The 24,032-nt window shown below is 52.1% G+C and overlaps 9 protein-coding genes across 9 annotated transcripts; 6 read left to right on the forward strand and 3 right to left on the reverse strand.

The window, feature by feature from the left end:
* Positions 1 to 89: 89 nt before the first annotated feature.
* On the forward strand, positions 90 to 1,809 carry BDZ99DRAFT_379418 (putative steroid monooxygenase; the record flags this gene model as incomplete). The annotated part of the gene is made up of 2 exons (XM_033715150.1): positions 90 to 1,412; positions 1,474 to 1,809. The coding sequence occupies 2 exons, from the start codon at positions 90 to 92 to the stop codon at positions 1,807 to 1,809; spliced, it is 1,659 nt and encodes a 552-aa protein (XP_033581717.1).
* A 1,558-nt stretch (positions 1,810 to 3,367) lies between these two features.
* On the forward strand, positions 3,368 to 5,701 carry BDZ99DRAFT_506144 (uncharacterized protein; the record flags this gene model as incomplete). The annotated part of the gene is made up of 2 exons (XM_033724155.1): positions 3,368 to 5,346; positions 5,650 to 5,701. 2 exons carry the CDS (start codon positions 3,368 to 3,370, stop codon positions 5,699 to 5,701), a joined length of 2,031 nt encoding a protein of 676 aa, XP_033581718.1.
* BDZ99DRAFT_458742 (beta-lactamase family protein) lies at positions 5,682 to 7,228 on the reverse strand. The gene is made up of 3 exons (XM_033718986.1): positions 6,759 to 7,228; positions 6,570 to 6,706; positions 5,682 to 6,504 (listed from the first exon to the last, which is right to left on the reverse strand). Exons 1-3 carry the CDS (start codon positions 7,147 to 7,149, stop codon positions 5,803 to 5,805), a joined length of 1,230 nt encoding a protein of 409 aa, XP_033581719.1. The 5' UTR covers positions 7,150 to 7,228; the 3' UTR covers positions 5,682 to 5,802.
* Positions 7,229 to 9,608: 2,380 nt separating this feature from the next.
* BDZ99DRAFT_434565 (uncharacterized protein) lies at positions 9,609 to 10,817 on the forward strand (the record flags this gene model as incomplete). The annotated part of the gene is made up of 3 exons (XM_033717449.1): positions 9,609 to 9,738; positions 9,791 to 9,937; positions 9,988 to 10,817. The coding sequence occupies 3 exons, from the start codon at positions 9,609 to 9,611 to the stop codon at positions 10,629 to 10,631; spliced, it is 921 nt and encodes a 306-aa protein (XP_033581720.1). The 3' UTR covers positions 10,632 to 10,817.
* Positions 10,818 to 12,421: 1,604 nt separating this feature from the next.
* BDZ99DRAFT_378800 (TPR-like protein) lies at positions 12,422 to 13,579 on the forward strand (the record flags this gene model as incomplete). Its single annotated transcript, XM_033715124.1, has 2 exons — positions 12,422 to 12,827; positions 12,900 to 13,579. The coding sequence occupies 2 exons, from the start codon at positions 12,422 to 12,424 to the stop codon at positions 13,577 to 13,579; spliced, it is 1,086 nt and encodes a 361-aa protein (XP_033581721.1).
* A 1,420-nt stretch (positions 13,580 to 14,999) lies between these two features.
* BDZ99DRAFT_515534 (uncharacterized protein) lies at positions 15,000 to 15,731 on the forward strand (the record flags this gene model as incomplete). The annotated part of the gene is made up of 2 exons (XM_033724980.1): positions 15,000 to 15,163; positions 15,215 to 15,731. The coding sequence occupies 2 exons, from the start codon at positions 15,000 to 15,002 to the stop codon at positions 15,729 to 15,731; spliced, it is 681 nt and encodes a 226-aa protein (XP_033581722.1).
* Positions 15,732 to 17,159: 1,428 nt separating this feature from the next.
* Positions 17,160 to 18,506, reverse strand: BDZ99DRAFT_458746 (uncharacterized protein). Its single transcript, XM_033718987.1, has one exon. The coding sequence runs from the start codon at positions 18,496 to 18,498 to the stop codon at positions 17,563 to 17,565; it is 936 nt and encodes a 311-aa protein (XP_033581723.1). The 5' UTR covers positions 18,499 to 18,506; the 3' UTR covers positions 17,160 to 17,562.
* Positions 18,507 to 18,643: 137 nt separating this feature from the next.
* On the forward strand, positions 18,644 to 21,208 carry BDZ99DRAFT_458747 (nucleolar GTP-binding protein). The gene is made up of 5 exons (XM_033718988.1): positions 18,644 to 18,770; positions 18,818 to 19,397; positions 19,449 to 19,543; positions 19,598 to 19,676; positions 20,030 to 21,208. The coding sequence occupies exons 1-5, from the start codon at positions 18,673 to 18,675 to the stop codon at positions 21,014 to 21,016; spliced, it is 1,839 nt and encodes a 612-aa protein (XP_033581724.1). The 5' UTR covers positions 18,644 to 18,672; the 3' UTR covers positions 21,017 to 21,208.
* A 1,384-nt stretch (positions 21,209 to 22,592) lies between these two features.
* On the reverse strand, positions 22,593 to 23,967 carry BDZ99DRAFT_485353 (uncharacterized protein; the record flags this gene model as incomplete). Its single annotated transcript, XM_033722704.1, has 5 exons — positions 22,593 to 22,731; positions 22,833 to 22,978; positions 23,009 to 23,194; positions 23,498 to 23,634; positions 23,730 to 23,967. 5 exons carry the CDS (start codon positions 23,965 to 23,967, stop codon positions 22,593 to 22,595), a joined length of 846 nt encoding a protein of 281 aa, XP_033581725.1.
* Positions 23,968 to 24,032: the final 65 nt, after the last annotated feature.

A 24,032-nucleotide genomic window follows, 5' to 3' on the forward strand; every position in this document is an offset into this window, starting at 1 on the left:
ATAACTTCCAAAATCATTCCTAGCCATTCCAACTCTCAGTGTCGAGGATCTATTTGTCCCTTCTTTGACTCCCAGCTTAGCTCCTCAACATGAAATCAGAACTCAGAGAATACGCTCGCCGAAGGGCTACCACGGGTCCATATGCAGACGACCTCGATATCGATGCCATCATCGTCGGCGCAGGCTTCGGCGGTGTTTTTATCCTCCACAAGCTTCGACAGCTTGGCCTCAAGGCTGTGATCTTCGAAGCTGGCACAGATCTCGGCGGAACATGGCGCTGGAACAGGTACCCCGGCGCCAACGTGGACTCGGAAGTTCCAGAGTACGAATACTCCATACCCGAAGTTTGGAAAGACTGGACCTGGAGCACCAACTATCCAGACTACAAAGAGCTGCGTGCCTATTTTGACCACGTTGACAAAGTCCTCGATATCAAGAAAGACTGCTCGTTCGAGAGCGTGGTCGTCGACGCCCAATTCCAGGAAGGCGAAGGCAAATGGCACGTTAAGACCGAGGACGGCCGCACCGCGAAAAGCAAATACTTCGTCGTCGCTGCCGGCTTCGCCGCTAAGCGCTACATCCCCGACTATAAGGGCATCGAATCCTTCGAAGGCATTATCCACCACTCCGCCTTCTGGCCCGAAGAAGGCGTGGACGTCAAAGGCAAGCGCTGTGCTGTTATCGGCACCGGTGCCTCCGGCGTTCAAATTACCCAAGCCTGGGGCCCAGAAGCCGGCTCGGTCACTGTCTTCCAGCGCACGCCCAATCTCGCTGTGCCCATGGGCAAGCACGCGCTGACAGCTGAGGAACAGAATGCGGCGAAGAGGTGGTACCCTCGCCTCTTTGAGCTTCGCGAGAAATGCTTCGGCGGCTTCCTCTTCAGCTTTTCTGAGAAAAATACATTCGATGATAACGCGGAAGAGCAAGACGCCTTCTTCCACTCCCTCTGGGATCACGGTGGCTTCGACTTCTGGCTCGGTACTTACAAAGATATGCTTTTCGACCCGAAGGCCAACCGCGCGGCGTACGACTTTTGGGCACGCAACGTGCGCCCACGGATCGGAGACCCGAAGAAGCGCGAACTTCTCGCGCCTTTGGAACCACCGCATCCGTTTGGCGTGAAGCGCCCTTGCCTCGAGAACAACTACTACGAGCAATTCAACCGGGAGACGGTAGATGTGTTTGACATCAAGGCGAACCCAATTGTCGAGTTCCAGCCTAAGGGGATTCTGACAGCAGACGGGACGCTGCATGAATTTGATGTTATTGCTGTTGCTACCGGGTTTGATATTACCACGGGCGGTATGACGCATATGGGATTGAAGAGCGTGCATGGGACAACGTTGAATGAGGAGTGGAAGGCTGCAGCGAATACGTATCTCGGGACGACGGTTAGTGGGTACCCAAATATGGTAAGCACTCTCTTTCTGGGTTTCTCCCTCGACCGTCGGATTTTGTTACTGACTGTCACAGTTCCATCTCTACGGCCCCCACGGCCCAACGCTCCTGAGCAACGGCCCTTCGACCGTCGAGGTCCAGGGTCGCTGGATCGTCGACACGATCAAGAAGATCGAGCGCGAAGGACTGAAGTTTATCGATCCCACCCCGGAGGCGACTAAGGAGTGGAAGGCACGTATCAATGCTCTTTCCGATATCTCGCTCTTCCCGACGACCAAGTCGACCTACATGGGTGGCAGTCTGCCTGGGAAGGCGTTTGAGCAGGTCAACTATGCCGGTGGCATTCCCGAGTATGCGAAGGAGATCCGGGCGGCGTTGCCGGGATGGAAAGGCTTCAGGACTGTGAAGTAGGTGATATTTCGAGGGTCATGATCTGGTAATGAACATAACTTTGATATCGAACGCCTTTTGACGGCCTCATGCGATGGCTCACTTTCGAACTTGGTGAACATTATCAGTGAGCGGACTTGTAAACGTCCGAGCCCTAATGCATGCTACGTAATATGCGGGGGCCCGAAATCCGGGGTACTCCATAAATCCACTGCGCCTAGCCGGGGGCTGGATCAATACGGATGGATTGATTGCTTGGAAGGTCTCTTAGAGCCTGGAGAATACCTGGCGATCGCGGACATGGACGGAAACCCGGGCGGAGCAATGCCAACCACGTTGCCCTTCTCTCCGGCCCATGGCCATTTTCAGTGAGAGGCCCAATACGTGCCCTAATGCAGCGAAGTGCCCATAAATGTCAGGGTTCCCCGCAACGTTTCCCGCATGACCCCTGGGATCCGTCCGATCTGCATGCCTTTACTCCCCTACTCCCTCGGTCGCCCCACTGCCTCTCTCTGTCACCACTCCGTTCATATACTGCTGTGAAGATGCAGCTCTCTCCAGTAAGCCCAACGCAGCTATGGGACTCTTCCGACAAGCCTCACAATACGCACCATCGTCAAGAGACACCATTTACCGGCAGAAGCCGACGACAGCACCGGAGCTGCGATCAATGCCGGAAAGGCAAGCGTGCGTGCGACGTCACTTTGGTGAACTATCCAGCTTCGAATGGAGATGAGTCCACCTCCCCGACTCTACGCCCAACTCCAACGGCAGACTCAGGCCTGAACTGGACTCTGAGCGGATACCTAGAACATCGTACGTATTGACGCAAGATTTCGTACGTATCAAGCCTAATAGCCGCGCAGACGAGCGGTCAACTCCCGTCCTAACTTCCACGGGCCCATGTTCAAATTGCGCAAAGACCGGCAAGAGATGCACGTTAGAATGGCTAAAGTCTGTACACGGCGTAATCTTACAGCGTAGCAAACGCAGTATCGCGGAGGCAACCGGGCCTAAAAAGAAGAATAGTACCAGAAAACGGCAAGCTTCGACCGCCACCTCTCACACTCCTGGGCTCCCTTCCAGCGTCCACACTTCGTCGACCTCTGATACCACCGCAATTGATTTATCTGCGTTTTTAGACTATCAAATCCCTCAGCCGATTCCCAATTCTCAAGTCCCTCCACATTACTTGTCTTCGAACGATGGATCTGATCTCACCGATTACGAAAGGTTGGGGGACTATCTATTTGATGCATCGGAACCTATCTCGACGCAGCCATGGGCCCCCACCAACGAGGGCTGTGCCAACATAGACTTCATGCCTTTCCAACCTACTGTAGCCCGGACCCAGAGTACCCGGAACTCAGCAGCACTGTCACAGGGGGTATCGCAAGCGCCGGTTGGGCTTCCAGATCAGCATTGTGATCAGACCGGTAATGAGGAAGAGCTTCCATTCTATGCATCCGGGAGTTCGACACGTGCTTCTTTACCATCGTCATATGCACCTACCCAATCTCGAAACTCCAGACGTACTCCCTCCTTTTCGCAAGGATTCGAAGGATTTGCGGAACAGCAAATGGCATTATCCACCAACCAAACACTTATGACCAATGGCCTACTACGCATCTATCACGACAGCATGGAAAACGCATTGTCTTGCTGGTTGACGGAGAAGACATGCCCTTACGGAATTACCATTCCTTCGCCAGCGTTACTCAAGAACTCCAATCCGCATGAGTCAATGTCAGAGGAATGGGGTTCAAATTGGTCGAACCGAATCTTCGCACGAGTCTGTCGTCTCGACCGCGCTTCGTCCGTCGTTCGAGGACGGCTGTTGACCCAATCAGAGGAGAAATTAGCATCGAAAGCACTCCACCTGGCAATCATGTCTTTTGCAACTCAATGGGCTCAATCGAGTAATCGTAGTACCGCCAAATTTTCGTCGTTCGACTCAAAAGACGATGAAGTCATTGATGATGGGGCTGAGCCAGCTCGAGGAGAGGGTTCGTCACCTCTGAGCACGGAATTTGACCGATCTATTCAAGAGTCATTCTGGTACCAGGCTCGAAGAGCCTTACAAGATTCCGCAGAAATCGAATCCTTCCGTGTCATCTTCGCCCACATCATTTTCTCTTTAACCCAGCGCCCACTCAATGTCGCTGCACACGTTCGAGCAATCAAAGGGAGACGGCGGCGAAGCTCTGCAAAGCGATTCAATGACAGTGCTTGGCCTGGAGCTTCACCTCCATCTTCTGAATCGACCCGATCAGGACACTGTTCTGCGACTGCTTGTGGGGCTTCGACGTATCAAACAACACCGGGAGTAATCAATACATCAAATTCCGGTGTAGCTGGCTTGGATGAAGTGACTGAGCTCGAAGGTCCTCCAATCTTCTTAGAGACCGCTCTACGACAAATATTCTCATATCGATGCAAATTAGAAAGCATAGAAAGGCAACGGACGATCGCAATGAAGAAGTGCGCCTCTCCCGAGATGGCAGAAAACCCCAACATACTCAGCACTAAAGACCGTAAGACATTCGATCTCCTATTCTGGCTCGCCGTCATGTTTGATACTCTCTCCGCTGCCATGAACAAACGCCCACTGGTCGTCTCGGACGAAGACAGTGACATCCGGGATGGCAATCTCCCAGGGCAACACATATCCCAGGACGACATAATCAGCAACCCTTCTCCAACATACCGATCCATGCTCGCCAAAGAGGGGGACTCGAAACTATGGGGCGACTTTCTTCTCCGACAAAAACACCTCCGCTTTTGCCATAAAATAGCGCGGTGGCCATGCTCGTACGAAGACGCTGCGTCAACTCTTTGCGATGCCGCTCCCATCAAGGTCCTACTATTCCGAAAAGTGACGCATTTGCAGACCCTACTATCCCGGCGCGTCATGTACGAGAAGCTCGAACAAACCATCCTAGATGCTCTACAAGTCTACCAGCACTGGAATGACAGCTACAATCAGTTCATCCTCGACTGCATCGCCAACCACGATGACTTGCCCCCGAGGATCCAGTCCTGGTACGTCGTCCTCGCGGGCCACTGGCACCTGGCCGCACTGCTTCTAGCAGACATCATCGAAGTGATTGATGACGGCCAGCTGGGGCTTGAATCGCAGCAAAACGTCCGTCACTCCTCTCGCCTCGTGTCAAAGCTACGGGAGCAAAACGCGAACGTCCTTTCAGACCTCGGGCGATGTTCATGCCCAGGGTACAACCTCTCCTTCCCCCAAGCTCGCGAATTCCACTTCGCAGTCAGCGAGGGGGCACTGCTCACGGAGCCTTGGACCGTCGTGCTCATCCGGGCTTTCAGCAAAGCCGGCTACATACTTCTCAACCGCATCTCTCACCCTAGACCATCGTGGTATGAACGAGGCGAGATTCCTCGGGAATCAGAGATCGCGCAATGCCAGCAAAGATTGAGTTTCTGCATCAGGGCATTGTGGAACCTGGGGAAGAAGAGCGACATGGCGTTCTTGGCCGCTACGGCGCTGTCCACGGCGCTGAAGGACGTGACAGATGAGATAGCGGGGAAGGCGTGGGTAGCGAAGCACCACAGTCCGGATATGGAAGCGATTCGGCAGTGTAGCTCTTTGCCGGATGAAGCGGGGAGGGAGACGTTTCCGTTTGTATTTTCGGCGGTTCCGTCGTACCAGTGAGAGGATATCCTTTCGCCCGGCTTACTTTCACTAAGGTAAGGTTTTCTTTTTGGCGCGGATGGCGATCGTTATATTTCTCTACTTGGTGGTTTGCAGCCTGGCAAACCCCAATGGCCAGGCGTCTTGGTGGGGATCAAATGACACATAGTGGTAATCAAAAGGTTATTGCTGGACAAACGTAGTGAGGAATTCCAAGCTATCACTGGGTCTGATGGGGAAGGTTTAGCGGCATGATGGAATTACTATTTATTGCCAATTTAATCATCATATCAAGGCAAAGAAACCATTCAACATTTCAACACATAGATAGCCGACCAGACTCCAGCGCTACCTGCTTATCCCAAAGCTTTGTAAACAGCCGATTCAATCGCAACCCACAAACCAAGAGTTTTCACGTCGCAGAATGGCAGAATCTGGTTGCAAATGATTCCAGCAACCCCCTTTTCACGGTCGCACCACCACCACAAGTTTGGCAAGCCCGCCCATTGAGCAGTGCCCTTCGATCTGCCCGTAACACCCTCGGTGAGCATGAACGTGAGACCCCAGCCTTGCGGCTTGTCTCCAGGGATTGGATAGAGCTCCGGTATGGCGTTCGTCAGGTCTGGCTTCGCGGCGGGGATGCCCTGGCGCGCAAAGTTCGGGAAGTCCGGGATCTGGTTCTTGAACATCTCGTCGACGGTTGCTTTGCTCAGGATCTTCGCGCCGGTGGTAGGGGACGTGCCGTCGTTGAGTAGGGTTGCTAGGATCTGAACGTATTCTTGGGGTTTTGCGAACATGCCGGCTCCGCCGCTGTTGAGAGTGGTTGCGATGTCGTTTCCTTCGACTATTAGGGGCCGGCGGTTGATGTGGTCGTATCTGCCAAGCTTGCCGTCTGGCTTGCGGGTATTCATGTAGGCTAGGTTCTTTTTCATGGATTCTGTGGGGAACATGGACATGTTCTTCAGACCGAGGGGTTCGAGGATATGCTTTTGCATGTAGTTGTTTAGTGAGGTGCCTGTGGCTCGCTCGAGGACGATCCCAGCCCAGTCAATGTTGACCTAATTTGGCCTATAGTAAGTATCCAAAAGATTCACAGAACAAAGGCATTTGAGTGAGGGCTTACTCCATATTCCCATCCCTCACCAGGCTGGTGGACGAGGGGCTGTATTATATCTTTCAAATGCCCGGAGAACTCATCATAACCGAGTGGTTTGTTGTAGTCTCTCAACTCGTTATTGAAAAAAGCATATCCAAATCCAGCTACAATTACAATCAGCTATGCTGTATCTGCGAATGATAAAGATGTACTTGCCTGTGTGGCTCAGCAGCATTCTCAGAGTAATCCCCCTTTTCTTATCCACTAAACTCCCGTCTTTCTGGAGGACCTTCACAGCTTTCAATTCAGGGCACAACTCCTCTACTTGCGTTGCATCATCCAGCTTCAGCTTCCCTTGCTCGACGAGCTGCATGACCGCGACCCCCGTGATCATCTTCGTACATGATGCAATCCAGTAGATGTTATCCAACGTCATGGGCTCTTTACTCCCATACCCCCGCTTCCCTGCCGCATGCGCAAAGAGCTCTTTGCCATCTTTCCCAACGACGACAACAGTGGTACCCGGGATACCGGTCTCTGGGTCGGCGCACGCATCCTCGGTTATCTGCTTGAGAGTTTGGAGAGATTCCGGAGAGAGTTTACCCATGATGTCGGCTGAGAAGTCACCAGTCAGAGATATCTGGAGCTTTAGGTATTAGGGGTAGAGCAAGGAATGTAGGGTGATATAGCGCTTCTGCTCCGTTGAGGTAGTTGGGTAGCTGTCGCTTTGAACGATTCGGTGGCGTCACCGAGCGGGCGGGGTCAAGGGCTGCCCATTCCTCCGTGAAGGTGGGCAAGAAGCGGGGGCATGTGCTTCGTTTAGACCCTCCTTGTGGTGAAGAGGCCCACCTTGTAGGTTATTAGGCCTAACTTGTGGGTTGCTAAGGCCTACCTGGGGGAGTGTGAGGCCCACCTTGAAGGTTGTTAGGCCCACCTTGAAGGTTATTGGATCCACCTCGAGCGAATGGCCGAACCGACATGGCGGCAAATCGAGAATAGCCATATCCATCGCCCAAAGCGAGAGGTTCCGCTGAGGTTGCGTAGTGATGCGGAGCCGCTCCGCAGATACGAAGTGCCCCGTCCTCGGGTGCGGAACGGTGAAATGGCGGCATATCTTGTCTCCTATTGGAGCACAGACGTTGATCCTTGAAGGCGGCTTCAACCAATGAGTCGAATCTAAAAGAGAGCTCTGGTGTTGTGAATGGCGTGCTCGTGCCCAATAGCTGGACAGGGCCAGCTGGATACACGGGCCTCTCGCATCACGTGATAGCCATGTGATCTTCGCGCATATAGTAAAAAGCACGTGACTAGCACGCCTTATCTATTAAGGTGTGAGACAGCCATCACTGCCAACTACCTGCTCCTGGGCAAAGTGAAATACTTCATTGAATCCGGTCAATGAGATGCCATACCTCAACACTGCAAACCTGCAATAGTCATCGAAGGCATGAAACTAACGCATGACTTCGAAAAGCGGCATCTTGTTCGTTGCTCTCTCTAGCAGGCTCGTCAGCGTCCGCGTTGACAGCCAGAAGGACAATGCCCCTTTCTACGCTCTGTCCAATTCCCTCTCAATCCTACTCCTTGACCCATTTCTGCTAGACTGCACCAAAGCCAACAAACCTTGATCGGTAGTAGGTCCGTCAGAAACTAGATATATGGCGACTTCAACATCCAACGCGCCTGGACCAGCTGCTAGAGGTCCAATTTGGCTGACCTTGGTAATTACCATCATCATTTTCTTACGTTCTTCACGCCGTGGTTAGTCAACACAGCGTTGATATGCGGATCCCTTTTGCCTCTCAGGTGTTACGAATTTAGTTGACCAACGCCGGTAGTTCTATGGAAGAAGTTGGAATTTGTCTTTTAGCTGCAATGGAAATCTCGCAAACTCATGCGAAACGGGTAAGTTTCTTCCTGGTCGCTTCGCTAGGAATCGCAATGAGTCTATTCTCTGCCCGAGAATTCCGGCCAAGCCATTCCATGACAGAGATGATTCTGTCGTGACATGGCGAAAGGGGGGCGAAGTTGCGGGCTGAATCCTTTCGGAGGTTGACGTTCCCGCTTAATGACGTCGGTGGAGCTAGCGCCAACACCTGTACTCCGCCAAATTTAGAATACGGCGCATTGACTGTAAGTCGAACAGAATCAATTCGAGGTTTTGAACCACCAACTTGCAAGACCCTTGAACTACACTGACGCATTCAGCGATCAATGCTAACCACGTTACGACCTTACTCCGCCCAAGGTCAATAAGCTCACGAAAATCCTCTAAGAAGGTGCATGTCGCAATTCTTGAACCACGTTTGGGCGCCAGGTATTCTAAGTCAGTGTGAGTGATCGCGGCGCATTCACCCTCTCAGAGGGCGCACTCTCGTATTCCTCGCCACATGATGCCTTTTCTACTTGTCAGCATATCAACTCTAGTCCCATTGTAAAGCTCTAATTTGAGATCTACCACTCTTGCATGTAGTTCTTTTCTGTTAAATCGCGCTCGTACCTTTCACCTGCTCACGCTCTGCGATGCGCTCATTTCTAGTATGCCATAGAGCTCAGATCAGACCCTGGTTGGATTTAACGTTTGCGGGTCTGTTTAAGCTTGATAGTTAGCGCTTCCTAGCGCCTCTTCTCGTTGGTCAATCTGTGGGCCATCGAAGCTTGGCCTCCCACATTCATCTCTCTAGTGGCCTCGACCAGTCCTCGCTCACGCCCCGGAAACCGACAGCTCCGGCCATTAGTACGCTGCGTTGGATTAGCAAACATACTAATCCCCGCAATTTGTCCCTTTCGGTGTTGACGTGCTCAATGGGGAAATCATCGTGAAATCCTTTGTTGCGCCATTTGCTAGGATGCTCTCTAGTAACTCGTCACACTCGCGGATAGGGGCCATCCGGTTGCGTCTTTGGACGATGCTGTGATAAATGGGATACATTCGGCGGTGGAATCAACTCCGGTATATGAATTGCTTTACTACAAGAACGATACTCTTACCCTCAGTTCTCACTCGTTATCCATCACTGCAACTCATACTTGTCAAGTCAATCTCAATCAACACCATCCTTCAATATGAGACTCGCAGCCACCGCAGCCGTCGTCCTCGCTACGACAGGATCGACCATGGCCCGTCCTACTGTTGCAAAGAGGGCTATCACTGATGCTGATATTCTGAACTATGCTCTCACCCTCGAGCATCTTGGTAAGTCTCAATCCAAACCAAAACAACTGGACTATACTAATCAACATATCAGAGGACAAATTCTATCGTGAAGGTCTCGCCAACTTCACCCAGCAGCAATTCGCGGATGCCGGCTATGACGCGACCTTCTACAAGAACCTGAAGGAGGTTTCCTACGATGAGACTACTCACGTTTCCTTCCTGACCGGAGCCTTGACAGGTAAATACACTCTATTTTCTCCTTGAACACAATCACTAAGTTGCTCCCAGCTGCTGGTGCTAAGCCCGTCGCCGAGTGCACATACGCTTTCGGCGTCACATCTGTCGCTGCCTTCGTCGCAACCGCCTCCATCCTCGAAGGCGTTGGTGTCTCCGCCTACCTTAGAGCTGCTGCCTCAATTGTGAACAAGGAGTACCTCACGGCCGCAGGATCCATCCTCACCGTTGAGTCGCGTCACTCCTCTTACCTCCGCGCCTCCTTCAAGGAGTCTCCCTTCCCTCAACCCTTCGATACACCTCTCGACTTCGACGAGGTCTACACACTCGCCGCTCCCTTCATCGTCAGCTGCCCGAGCACCAACGCCGCGCTCCCAGTCAAGGCCTTCCCTGGCCTCGCTCTGACTGCCTCCTCCGCACCTGTGACCTCAGGCAAGACCATTCAGTTCACCGCAAAGGCCACAATCGAGCCTGATGCAGGCAAGGACTACGTTTACGCTGCCTGGGTCGCCGTTACTGGCCCCATCTTCACCAAGGCATACTTCAAGACCGGTGGCATCATCGAGACCACCGTTCCCGCCGGCTTCCACGGACAGTCGTATGTGGTCATCACCGGCTGCAACAGCTCTGTCTCGGACGACACTGTTAAGGCTGGCCCGGCGATTGTGGAGGTCACTAACTCGTCTGGTTCCCCATGAACACGATATAATGCTGCATAGGCGTTTCGTTTCTCTTTGTTATGGGTCGGGGCATACCATGGTGTTACACACCGGTTTTCTTTCTCTGTATAAAATATATTCGTTCGCTGTCACGACGTCTCTCTCCAATGGCTTTTGATGGAGAGTGTAAAAGCTGCAGGGTCCTAATATCTAATTCATCTAAACACCAAAATTACTTCTTCTCAAACACTTGACTTGACGTGATGGCCACTGACTCTTTGTAAGCCTTGCCTACACCGCAAGGAGTCGGTCCTTTATGAGGGTGATAAAATATCATGCCTAATTGGGAAAGAACCTCGGCACGCAAATAAATTTTGGGGTAGTCGAAACTAACTCCAACTTACAATGCCCGAAGACAAATAGAACACCTTTAACTTCCAGTTGAAATCTACATCATGGCAATAAAACCTTCCCCTAGTATCAGAAAGTTATTGAAACCTCCGCAGAACTGTTCAGGGTGGTTCCTGAAATCCCTCAGTTTACCAAGGATATGACGTACGCGCCCAAGAGATTTCCATCCATCGACCTACAGGGTTGTGCGGATTTAGCTTCCTAGGCTCGACGTTTCTCGAGAAAAAAAGCCGTTTTCATGGACGCAGCGTGCCGTTTGTCTTCTTGTTTTCAGTCTAGGTTGGAATTAGGTTAAAGCGCCCTTCTTATGACTAGCATCATTAGGCGTCACCGTTTTTAGACAGCGAGTGAAAACAGCTTTTTCTTAAAGGACGTCGAGTCCGGACCGGAAGCTATTTCCTCCTTTGTTCCCTTTATCCCCTGGCGCATGTCGCCACATGCGCAGTTCCCGCGATCACCGCAGGGATCACACCCGGGCATAGCCATGGTTAAGAGCGCTTCATCCTCGGTGCTAAGATGAACCGAAGCGACCTCGGCGCTAAGAAACTTCTCGGGCGTCACATGCCAACACCACCGTCAAAGCTATGAGATCACGAATTATGAGCTTTTCCAACACTCCTTAGCACCCTTTTTTTTTCATCTCAGGAGTTTGAATTAGACATTTCAGAGTTGAGCGATGGCACTTTTTGCGAGTTCCGAGTGCACGACTGGTCCGGTGAAGCAGCTTTCTATATTTGCGCAGAGGGATCCCGGAGTCCATCGGGATAGAGTCAGGAGTGGCCAGAGTAAAGGACAGCCTGCGGGCTTCCGGTACCAGAGTTCGAGAGGAGACGGTGTAAGTAAATTTGGGCTTCGTGCTCGTACATAACACTTATATGAACTCTGAAGGAAAATCCTGACATTCTTAGTCCGCGAACACGCTTGCGGACTTCTGGTCCTCAAAGGCGCTAGATCTCCCACAAGAGTCTCTGGAATACCTTTGGTGGCAGAAGAATGTCCTACGAGCTTCCGAACATGCAACTGAAGAGGTTTCGAATCCGGTCCTTCCGGAGACCTGGGCGACGAGCTTTCTGGATGAGAGCGCACAGATCAACAGCAAGCCATCAACACGTTATCCAAGGCAAGCCTACTCCAAGGCTCCGTTCCCCCAAAAGGCCCATCAAATAGAGGAGAGTAGCAAGAACTTTTCGGATTCGAGGTCGATCGCACCTCTGCGAGGCCCTCTCGCACGGCCCGCCTACCAGATTAAAACAGGTTTACATTATTCATCCCACCTCGCCGATAGCTCTTGGGTTGGAAACAAGCATGAATCAACTAAAGATTATGGGCTCAAGACTTCCATGAACAAAAGTGACCAGTCTGCAGAGTGGGAATTCCTGTTTACGGAAGTGGAAGGATATAGCATTCCCCACCAGGAAATGGACCACGAAAAGAATATCACGCAGGGCTCTCTAAATACGCGTGACCGAGACACCGGGGCAATATCCCAAGTAGAGGCGTTTCTATCGAGAGCTCCCCAAGACCCTCCACGAGACCATAAATACGACTTCCAATCCAACAACCCGTTCACAGGGAGCTGGCGAGCTTTCGAAGAAGGCATGGCTATCCTTCAGAAAGAGGAGAACTTAGCATTCGCTACACTCGCCTTCGAAGCAGCATGTCAGAAAGATCCACTTAACGTGGAGGCATGGAAGATGCTCGGCTCGACCCAAGCTGAGAATGAGAACGACGAAGCAGCCATGAATGCTTTCGAGGATGCCCTGGAGCTTGACCCTACCAACGGCGACGCACTTCTAGGCCTTGCGATCTCTTATATCAACGGAGGTGAGTACTTGAGGTGGATTATACTCTTTTGTTCTCCCGATCACCTACACTTAGCTAATACCATCAAACCAGGCCACCAGCAAAAAGCCTACACAGTCCTCGAAAACTGGCTAACCTCAAAATACCCTCAAATTACTGCCCCCTCCGTTTCCCCCTCGGACCCCCACACCCGATTGATTTCACTCTACCTCTCCGCCGCCCTCCTCTACCCCTCCGGACCCCAACTTGACCCTGGCGTCCAAATCGGCCTCGGCATGCTCTTCTTCAGCACATCACACTACTCCGAATCCCTTGACTGCTTCTCTACCGCACTTTCCCTGACGCTCACCTCCCCTACTTCTACTACTGTAGGCTTCCAGAACTCAAATTCCCAGTGCCAGCCTCACCTGCTCTACAACCGCATAGGCGCGTCACTCGCAAAACTAAGGCGGTACGACGAAGCGGTAGAAGCGTACGAGATGGCGCTGGTGGCGAGGCCAAATTTCGTGAAGGCGAGGTATAATATGGCGGTGGTGGCCTTTGCGAGGGGGGAGTATGAGGAGTGTGCGAGGCAGGCGGTGAGGGCGTTGGGGGAGAGGGAGGCGGGGAGGGTGGACACGAGGGAAGGGGAAGGAATGCGAGGGAATGCGGTGGAGGATGATTTGATGGGTGCGTTGAGGAAGGCGTTGGCGAATATGGGAAGGTGGGATTTGAGTGAGGGTGTGAGATCGGGTATGTGTCTAGGGGACTTGAGACGGGCGCTGGATGTTTAAATGGGGAAGAGCGGTGGGAGTAGTGTATTAGTAGGTGTGTATGATGAAGTTTCTTATTATCTATCTAGAGCTATAGAATTTCCGGCATGTTTTTCAATACTCTATTTGTGTCACTATCGCTCCCACTCCCACTATCACTATCCTCTCTCTCAACCTCTACTAGCTCGGTCACGTGAGTGCGTTGCGTGTGGCTCGGTATGGTCCGTATCGGGGTCCTGAGGCTGGGGAAACACATCTTCCCATTCCTGTTCATCACAATCACTGTCTGCTTCATCTTCAGTCTCCCGTTCTTCGAGGGTAATGATTTCAGTTGAGTGTTTATCTATTTCTTCCTTGGTCTCGCTTCCAATATTGTCGTTGGTTATTTCGCTCGTGTTATCTATCTCGGTTTCATTGGGACTGGTGTGCTCATATAGCCAGTCCAAACTGCTTTTCTCGTCGTCGTTTGTTGTCAGCCCAGTTATGATCAGGATCACCTTCCGATTTATTTCCATGGAGGCTTGGTAGCGATATCAGAGGACGAGATGATCTGCGGCTTCGATGCTGATTTGCTTATCCTTTTCCAAGCTGGTCTGTAGCCCCGATTTCTGCCTCAATGTGGCCCGCTGGGGGTTGGAGCGCTGAGATGGGATATTTTGGCCAGACGATGGTGGCCACGTGACAGTGTCTCTCCAACGCTACAGAGGTCCATTGCCCAAATTCTGTCTCAGATACGAAGAGGATTCCACTCCTCTGGTGATAATGTTTGTAGAAACATCAGAAGATTGCAGAGCTTGTAATACGTACGGTACAGCCCTCTATAGAGTTCCTTGCAGCCATAACAAAGACACTTTCCTTTTCACGCGCAAATAGCATCGCCCATCAGTCATGTTTTCCTCAGATCGAAGTAGACTGTTCAACTCAGAAGCTTCTTGGATGTTTGGACCCAGCCATGGCAGTCTTCGTAAGCTGCTCGTGCGACCGGATTTCTGATCTCTCTAATTACCAACTGTTGCTCCCAGCGAAACAGAACTGAAGGTGGCTCCAAAGCGACACACCGCCAAATGCCCCCATGGAATCTGCCGTTTCTGGAAGAAAAACGGAGCATCCAGGAAGTTCTATGCGGAAATATACGGGAACAGTTTTGTCCAGTGTCCAGTTACGTCTGGCGTCCACCACCCTCCAACGATGCCCGATAAGGCCCACCGCTTGAGCAGAACCATTGGATCAGAAAGGTTTGGGAGGATTATTTGGCGGAGGAGCTACGCAGGCTTTCCACGCACTCGAGCTCTCCAACCGGATCTTCAACGTCGCGAACTCCCTTGTCAACCTCCGCGACGACATCTGGACTTCTCACTCCAGCGAGCTCTGTGTCTGACCCAACAATCGCCTTCCCTTGTCATTGCCTGCAGCGCCGTCTGGGCTCTCCGTTTTTCCAATGATGGTGCCTGTCATACCGGAACCCGGGATTCCTCAATTCCAAGCTCGACGAGGGGATATCAACCCTTTCGAACACATTTCTACGACACCTAGCCAGCGGCGCTTTGGCCTTGCGAGCGACGATACTCCTAGCATGCGACCAAATCAGGACGCTGCCACTCAACGGTAACGGCCTATTGTCGCTACCAGAGGTCGAGCAGACCCTGCGAGAGATAGATCCACGGGAAACGGCCTTCCTCGGACTGCCACCCCCGCGGAAAATCCTCCAGCTCAACCTCGAACCTTCCTCATGGACATCTTGGACGAAATCAACGGCAGGACGCCGTCCAACGAAGCCTCAGCAAGCACGGCGGCCAACCGGGGTATCTTCGAAGAAGACGAGGAGCCTGTTGTAGATCATCGTGCGCACGGGAATCCGCTCATTAGAGTCCAAAGACCTGGCACTAGCGTACCGAAAATTTCTGCGGGTTTGAGATCGCAAAGCCGTAACAGTGAGGCTACACGTGCGGAAGCGGGCCATCATTACATCAGCCAGCCACATGACCATGTCTCAATGTCAGAAGCCGCTTCGGCGAGGCCTGAGAGTAGCACACCCCTCTCAGTCAGATCTGGAACGCGTATTAGGCACAAAATCGCGAGACCCAGCGATATTCTTCCCAACGGCAGAAGGTGTCCATCGCCACGCTCCTCTGCGGGAGTCCAGCCGTCCCCAGAGAAGACGGCTGTGCAATGATAGAAAGGTAATGGGTGATATTACGCCTCGATCCCAAAACTCTCAACCCAATCGCGATCCTGCGAACGGCAATGAAGGGGCCTAACCGACCCAGAAGCGAGCTGAGGCGCCACAGAGTGCTCCATCCAGCGGTGACAATAGTAGAGCGGAGATGAAACAGCCCAGAGACATGTTCATAAATGAGTCGAATGAACAGCGGCCCAGTTTGAGATACCCAACCTGCCCGGCTCCATCCGGCGTTGCGCCCACCAACTCTACCTACCAGCTTTGGCTAGCCCATCGCGATGAATGTCGCTCAGTCCTTCGCGAAGAACAGGCCCGGGTTCGGGAGCTCGAGCGATGGAATGAGACATGCGTAAAAATGCATGAGGAGTATGTAGGGAAATACGGTAAGGGTGAGGAGGTGGAGAGGGAATTTCTTCAGGCGCAGAGAGTGCATGCTAGAGATAGGGAATAATTGATGTGGTTGGAGGAAGGACAGGAGTGGCTTGAGAAGATTTTGGAGAAGGGAGAACCGAGAAAGTGAGAATGGGAAGGGTGGGTTAGTGGTAGTAGAGTGGAGAGGGAGGATGGCGCACGGGAGAGGAAGAGGGGCATACAGTTGTATTTGCAATCTTCTTTATTTGAAACAGGTGGAATGGACATTGAAATAGAACCTAAACATGATGAAATGGGCACAGCTCCTTGAAAGAGCGACATGAAAAGAAAGCAGCCTCCTACAAACAATCTATACATCCGCCTCGATGAACCTTTCTTGCACCCCCTCGATGATATTTTCCCGCCCATGAAGGTATACAGACAATTCACCTCTTTTTCTTCTTCCTTCGCTCGACCCACTCTCTCATGCTCTACTCCCCAACTCCCACATCGATAACCTTAGGTCAAATGCCTACCGATGCCTTGTCGTAGCCCTAACCGGTCCATTCTGGTCTGAACCACTCAGCAGCTACCTCTAGATCAACGAAGGAAGCGTGCCATAGAGCTTATAGTTGTTGTAGATTCGCCAATGTTGTGGGTCATCTGTGGGAGGCTCCTGGAGCTCGCCGTCCAGTATCCAGGGCCAGCGAGAATACTTGCAAAAATTGTCGTGGTAGTTCTGACAGTCACCAAAACGCCTAGTCGCGACGCCACCTCTTCGGTCTCCGCCCTTGTGAATACTGCGAAACTGGCACATCGTGTGGAGTGAAGCGCGGAGATGAGAACGGCGGTGGGTCTGGGTTTGTCGTTATCGATGGTGTTTGTACTGGAGGTTTTTCGTGCGATTGATGTAGGTGGTAGTGATGTGTTTGCAATGTGTTGATCTGGAGAATTGTAGGAGGAAGGGAGGGCCATTTTATATGCGGTGAGAAGATCGAAAACAAAGCTGCCAGCCGAGTACATAGAGCCTCCGGGCACACATTGGGCACGTCGGTATGTCTTCGAAAGCATCGACTGTAGTAGATAAATTCTCAAAGGACGTTAGAATGTCTAAGGTTGCAACAAGAGCTCCCTGTTATGTCAAGCGTCAGTCTCAATGCGTAGCCCCCACCAAACAATACTTGTCCTCGCGCCAGACAAGACGTAGTCGACCATCCAAAACTCCAGCGCACAACCTCCTCATCCGTGAAAGAGAAATGTCTAACATCCTAAAAGCCACTTGGCACAGCAGCCCGTCGTACCCTCAAGAATGGGCCCGAGTTTGAATCTCGTTCGCACTCGCGATGATAGGCCGCAGATATCGCAGCACTATAGCTCCCAGCAACTCAACAGAACAAGGATGATAATACCGGGGTACTTCGAATTAGTATTCAATACAGAATAATATACAACCCACAGTATTTTGATGTACAAATCAGATCTTCCCACCCGTCAAGTCCTCCGCAATCCTCTTCAATCTGTCGTTCATGACATCATATGTACCCTTGCCCTTGCTTCCAGCATGCACGTCGTCTAGAAGCCCTTGTCTGTCCAGCATGTCCCGCACTGTAGGGGGAGACTCGCTCGCCCACGGACTATGATCCCTCTGGGCATACCCGAAAGTCACAGGGTGCTCCGGTGTGCCAAAAACCCTGTCAATCGCCTCGTCCAGCTGTTTTTCCGTAGTGATGAAGTCCCTCGCCTGCATGTAGAGTGTGTGTAGCGCATCTAACCTCGCGGCCTCCTTCTTCTGCTGCAATTTTTGCACTCCAGCTCGCCGGATCTCAAGATCTTGCTCAACCCATTTCAATGGTGGCCGCGCATCAAGTTTGCCAGACATGTAGTCCATGATATCCTTGCTGACGCTCGGGTTCGTCAGGCGATCGTCGTCACGCTCGGGCTGGTTGGCAAAAGCTCGGTGTTCCTCTTGCTTCTGGGTAGAAATGGCATCCATCCGTCGATGCGACTCGACCTCGCGTTCGTGTAGCTCCTTGACCGACTGCTTCAGATTCCTCCGTCGAGTCTCCGCCAATCGCAGCTTGTAGTCCTGGTATGCTACATCTTTTCCTTTGTGTCGGCGTATTGTTGACGGCTCCTTCGCTGCAGGGTCGAGGAACTCATCTGAAGCCTTCTCCTTATCGCCTCGCGTCCTGAAGATGTTTCGTGGAACTGGGAGGACACCTTTGACGCGAGGTTTAAGGGGGAAGGTGGGTTGTACGGGTTTTGGGACTTCGACATAATTAGGGGACTGAGGACCTAGGGCGAGAACGGCGGGCGTAGATGTGAAGGAGCGCCGTGCGATTGAAGATTGCGCATTCAATTGACATTTTGAGGATCGGGATAGCAGCCCGCGGGCCGTTGATGGAGGCATCGTGATGCTGCGAAAAAGTTAGTGGATGGAACCGCGGAGGACGGCATGTGTTGAAGTTTTGCCAAGGCGCTAGCAGCCATCGCCTCGATATTTTCTCGACGTTCACCAAATTCCCCACCACCAAGGTTCCCTCTCTACACCTGTCTCGTCGCCGACAGACAGCACACATTGAAGATGGGCCAACACAAGAAAGAAGCCAGCCGCAAGGAGCGTCAGGGGAAGGTCGGCGATGGCATGGCAAATGTCAAGACCAAGGGAGAGAACTTCTACAGGTATGGCAATTTCTGCAATTGAGGAAGCTTTGTTAACCTCAGAATAGGAGCGCAAAGAAGGCGAAGACGCTGAATATGTTCAAGGATGGAAAGCCACAGAGGAACGCCGCCGGGAAGATTACCAAGGCAGCCTCGTTCCAGAGTCGTGAAACGCCTGTAGCGCGAGTCGAACCGAATCGCAAGTGGTTCAACGCAACCCGAGTTATTTCCCAAGATGCCCTCGAAGCCTTCCGTGGTGCTGTTGCAGCCCAAGCCTCCGACCCTACCACTTTCCTCCTGAAGCAAAACAAGCTGCCTATGAGCTTAATCCGAGATGCGCCACAGTTGAAGGACGGGCTCAAGCAGCATGGAGCCAAGATCGCAATTGAGTCCGCACCCTTCAAGGATACATTTGGGCCAAAAATGCAAAGGAAGAGGGTGAAGCTTGATGTTAGCTCGCTGGAGGACCTCGCAAACAAGTCGGTGGAGATGCACGGCACTTATCTCGAGAGGCTGGAACAGGCGAAGCTTCTCAGCGGCACCTCTGGGGATGTAGAAGAGGGAGGCGAAGGTGACGACTTTGGTGACGGCACTCTCAGCCGAGCACGGGAGTCTATTTTCAGCAAAGGGCAGTCCAAGAGAATTTGGGTATGCCTCATCTGATCCTTCGTAAAAGTTTGCCATGCTGACTTGGTGCAGAACGAACTTTACAAGGTCATTGATTCTAGCGACGTAATCCTTCACGTACTGGATGCACGAGATCCTTTAGGCACTAGGTGCCGTTCTGTCGAAAAGTACGTCAATTTCCTTCGGATGTTTGTCGTCCGTCTTGCTAACATAAATCATAGGTACCTCAGAGAGGAAGCTCCTCACAAACATCTCGTCTTCGTTCTGAACAAGGTCGACTTGGTACCATCTCGAGTCGCAGTGAGTGCTCCCCCAGTTTCATTCGAACCCACACTTCCCCGCCGTTCGTTCCCATCGTTAAGTCAAGGCTCCAACCTGCACTCCGTGCAAACCTCTATGGATGGAATCTGTTACAACTTTGGGAGATTGATCTTGGCCCGCCGCTCAGAGCCGTCATGGTAATGGGTTGATTTGGTCACCGTTTTGGTGGTCGGTCGAAAGGGTTGAGAATGATTCGTTCAGAGTTGAGATTCGTCTCTGCCTTCGGGCAGCTTCATGGCGATTCTCTTAGTAACGTTTCATACATTCTGACAACACTTCTCTCTATGTTTGCGCCTGTCGCTCTGCAAAGCTCGAGCTGACATCCGCAATAGGCTGCCTGGGTCCGCGCACTCTCCAAAGAGTTTCCAACCCTCGCCTTCCACGCCTCTATGAACAACTCCTTTGGCAAAGGTAGTCTCATCCAAGTCCTACGCCAATTCTCCTCCCTCCACTCCGATCGCAAGCAAATCTCCGTCGGTCTCATCGGCTACCCGAACACCGGCAAGTCCTCAATCATCAACACCCTGAAAAAGAAGAAGGTCTGCGTGGTTGCTCCGATTGCCGGCGAAACCAAAGTCTGGCAATACGTCACTCTGATGAAGCGCATCTACATGATCGACTGCCCCGGAATCGTGCCTCCGAACAAATCAGACAGTGACGAAGAGCTCCTCCTCCGCGGCGTCGTCCGCATTGAGAACGTCGAACACCCCGCGCAGTACATCGATGCTATCCTCTCCCGCTGTCAGCCCCGCCACATTCAACGCACATATAATCTCGAAGGCTACTCCAGCTCGACGGACTTCCTGGAACAACTGGCGCGGAAAGGCGGTCGGCTACTCAAAGGCGGTGAGATTGACGAGGATGGTTGCGCGAAGATGGTCATCAACGACTTCTTAAGGGGAAAAATACCTTGGTTCACGCCACCACCCATGCTTGACGGCGTAGATTCAATAACACATGGCATCGAGGGCCGTGATGGAAAGCTAGGCGAAATGGGCAAGAAGCGGAAGAGGGACGAGGCCACATCTACGATCGCAGATGACGATACCACCGTTCAGGACTCGGAGCTGCGCGACGTGGAAGCCTCAGAGGACGACGACGAGTTCGAAGGATTTGACCACGCTGATGACGATATCGCAGTCACTGGGAAGGCCGATTCTGACGCCGAATCAGACGATGATTTGGATGGCGCTGAGGCAACCAGCCTGGTGCTACGTGCCGACGCTACGTCTGATGAGGATGATGCGGAGGTGGAGGAGGAGGTCCAGGTCATCACAGAAGCGTTAGCCAACGCACGGAAGCGCAGACGGAAGGAGTAGCGCGGTCGTCTCGTAGATATATGAGGGAATGCATCATGATACCCACTCAATCCCAACTTATGTTGGCAACGCCGTCTGTTCTTGTTCTCATATCACTCCCCATTCTCACACTCCCCATTATTAGACTACGTTCGCTATCATTGCCGCTGTCGCCGACCTTTTCGATGAAGACTTGCGTCACACCCAGCCTCGGGGGTAGAGAGACGACTCCTAGCATAAGTAGCCAGGTCCACCATCTCAACTAGTCTCTTGTCTTGCCCCACCAAGACCAAACCTAGAGCCAGTTCCGTACATGCACCTCCTTCAAACTCGCGATATGGCAGAGTATCCACGCGCAGGCACGTCCGAAGCCCATCGCCAGTAAAGTTGCTTAATCCGCAACCTCGACCTGTTCAAATTGGCCATCGGCGTCACGTTCTTGCAACTATAACACGAACCCGCGACGGCTCCTCTAAGCTTCCTTATCGCCTCTATAACGGATCCCTTCCCCTACTAACTTAAAAAAAGCCTTAGCATCTAGACCCTAGCTAGAGTTTTAATGCCCCTTACCTAATTTACCTGCGCCGCCCTACGGGTGCAATAGCACAGCCGCTACTTTGTACGTGCGTCTTAAACAGAAGGCCGCCTAACGTAAGTACTTACAGTAGTGTTAATCCTTACGTCTCTATATACCGCCTTAGCTATAGTAATACACTAGATTTTAAGATATAATTTTTTTTTTCTTTTCTCTTCCTCTTATATTTATATGTAGACTCTAAGGTAGGGTTTTTTAATACTTTTCTTCTACTCTTAGGCAGGTATATAGAGTTTTAAGGTCGCCTTTCTTTAATCTCATCTCCTTATAGGAAAAATAGTCTTTCTTTTCTTTTTCTCTACTTAGCGTCCGACCGGCCGGTAGGTAGGTTTTAAGGTAAATCCCTTTTCCTTTAGTCTTTCCTTATTCTAGGTAGGCAAGGTAGCTATGCTATTCTGTTCTCGCCCTGTATAGGTAGGTTGGCGGTAATATAAACGTGTGTCCCCTCATGTTTGCCCTATTACCCTCGTCTGGGTTAGGTAGGTGGCGAAGAGACCGGGTGGTTGTTATGCGCGAGACATGACCCAAGACTTCCGGGTACATGGCGTCGCTCTACGCTGCCAGACAAGCAAACAATAAGCGCAAAGGCTGATGCCGCCAGAAAGGACTTGCATAGAGTGTATCGTCACTGAAGTGTGGTGGGCGTGTGGTGAAGGATTCTTTTAAGAGCTAGAGTAGAAAAGAAGGTGGAGGAGCGAGATGTAGAAGTGAGAAAAACAGCGGGGGGCGGGCTGTTATATAGCAGAACCTTTTTGACGCCAAGGCGCTAGCGGCTGCCGTGGAAGGGCTGCCGTAGAAGGGCTGCCGTGGAAGGCGATGGAAGGTTATGATGCGGTTCCCACGGCAAAATGGGACGTTATAACCGTGTCGGGAGGAAGTGAGGCGGTTTAAGGGGGCCGCGGGCAGGAGTAAGAGCTTCAGGCGACAATTAAGGGCGACGCTAATGGGCCAATTGCATGACTTATCATAAGGATAAGAGGAGCTATATAAGCTCGCGTAAGCTTAGGGTAGATGGAAGAGCTGGAGGGGAGGGACCGGAGAGCACGCTCTGAAGATCCAGGGAAGCTCCCTCTGGGCAGCTTTGAGTATCGCGAAAGGCAAGCGGTACATAGGTAAAGAGCGACGATAGTGAAACCGAGCTCTAATGAAGAAAATAGCTAACAAACCCTCATTAGATCAGAACAACCTTCTGCTTCAGCAGCTTCCAGCGCCCTCCTCCGCCCATCCTTCTCTAACGCATACACCACCCCATTCCTAAGCGTCCCAATTCCCCCAACACTCACTTCAACGTCACTCCCTAGCCTCGAAAAACTCGGCGGCGCTATCGCAAACCCCAGGCCCCCCGACGACCCCGTCATAACCACCGTCCCCTTCCTCAGCGTCGTCCCCTAGCTGGAATAACTCACCAAATCCGGGACCCCAAAGATCAGATCCGCGAGCCCCTCGCTCTGCCGCACCTCCCTGACCGCCCGCGTCGTGAGATGCAGTTTGCTTGGGTCGGGGATAAGCGCGGAGGAGACCAGGCAGCGGCCGAGCGGGCAATAGGTGTCGAAGCCTTTGGAGAAGTTCCATTGAGGCATGGGGCCGGCGAGGATCGGGTCGCGCTGGAGTTTGCAGGAGGAGACGTCGCTGCCGTAGGTGTAGGCGGCAATTTAGGAGAGGGCGTGGGTGGTGGGGATGTCTTTGGCGTCGCGGGATATGATGGAGCACTGAGTGGAGCGGAGGGAGGGGTTATAGGCTGATGCAACTAGATGTGAGGTAGAAGAATCACGGAAAAGAGCTCAAGATAACAGTAAGTCAGAAGGGAGGAATATGGCGCGAAATTAATCATGAGGCAAGTATAAAAAACGGGATAGCGGCGGCTTGTTTGGTAGGTAAGGAAGATGTAAGGAAAAGGGAAAGCTTACCAACTCGCCCTCATAATCTGCCTGATCATCTTGGGCAATCTTCGGAATAACAATCGGAGCACCATGGCCATGTATAAAAGTGTTGGGTCTGATGAACAGAGAGTGAAACGGAGGCTGCGTACGGCCTGTTTCCTTGACTACGCCACACAGTTCATCAGCACTGCTCGCCTTGGATCCTCAAACTAGCCGTCTTGGGCGTTTTGATCAGGAGAAAGAGAAGAAGTTGACATACTGTGTCTTCTAGAATTCAACCCCACGCACCTCACTAACGGCACATCTCCCATCTTCAGGGGCCCTAACAGCTTCTTCACCGTAGCCACCTCATCACTAACAAACGTAACACCAGTCTCGTCATAGATATCGCCTCCAAGAATGGCCTTAGCCTTCAATTGCGTAGCTTCTTTGGTCGAACCGCGGAGGAAGAGATCGTCAGTGGAGATGAAGCAGATGAGGCGGGTCCAGGTGGGCATTGTGGGGTGAAGGAGAGAGGAGAGGGGTTGAGGAGACAGTCACGACATTGAGAGAGGGGTAAGTG

Source organism: Mytilinidion resinicola, assembly GCF_010093595.1.
Source record: "Mytilinidion resinicola strain CBS 304.34 unplaced genomic scaffold BDZ99scaffold_3, whole genome shotgun sequence".
Lineage (NCBI taxonomy): Eukaryota > Fungi > Ascomycota > Dothideomycetes > Mytilinidiales > Mytilinidiaceae > Mytilinidion > Mytilinidion resinicola.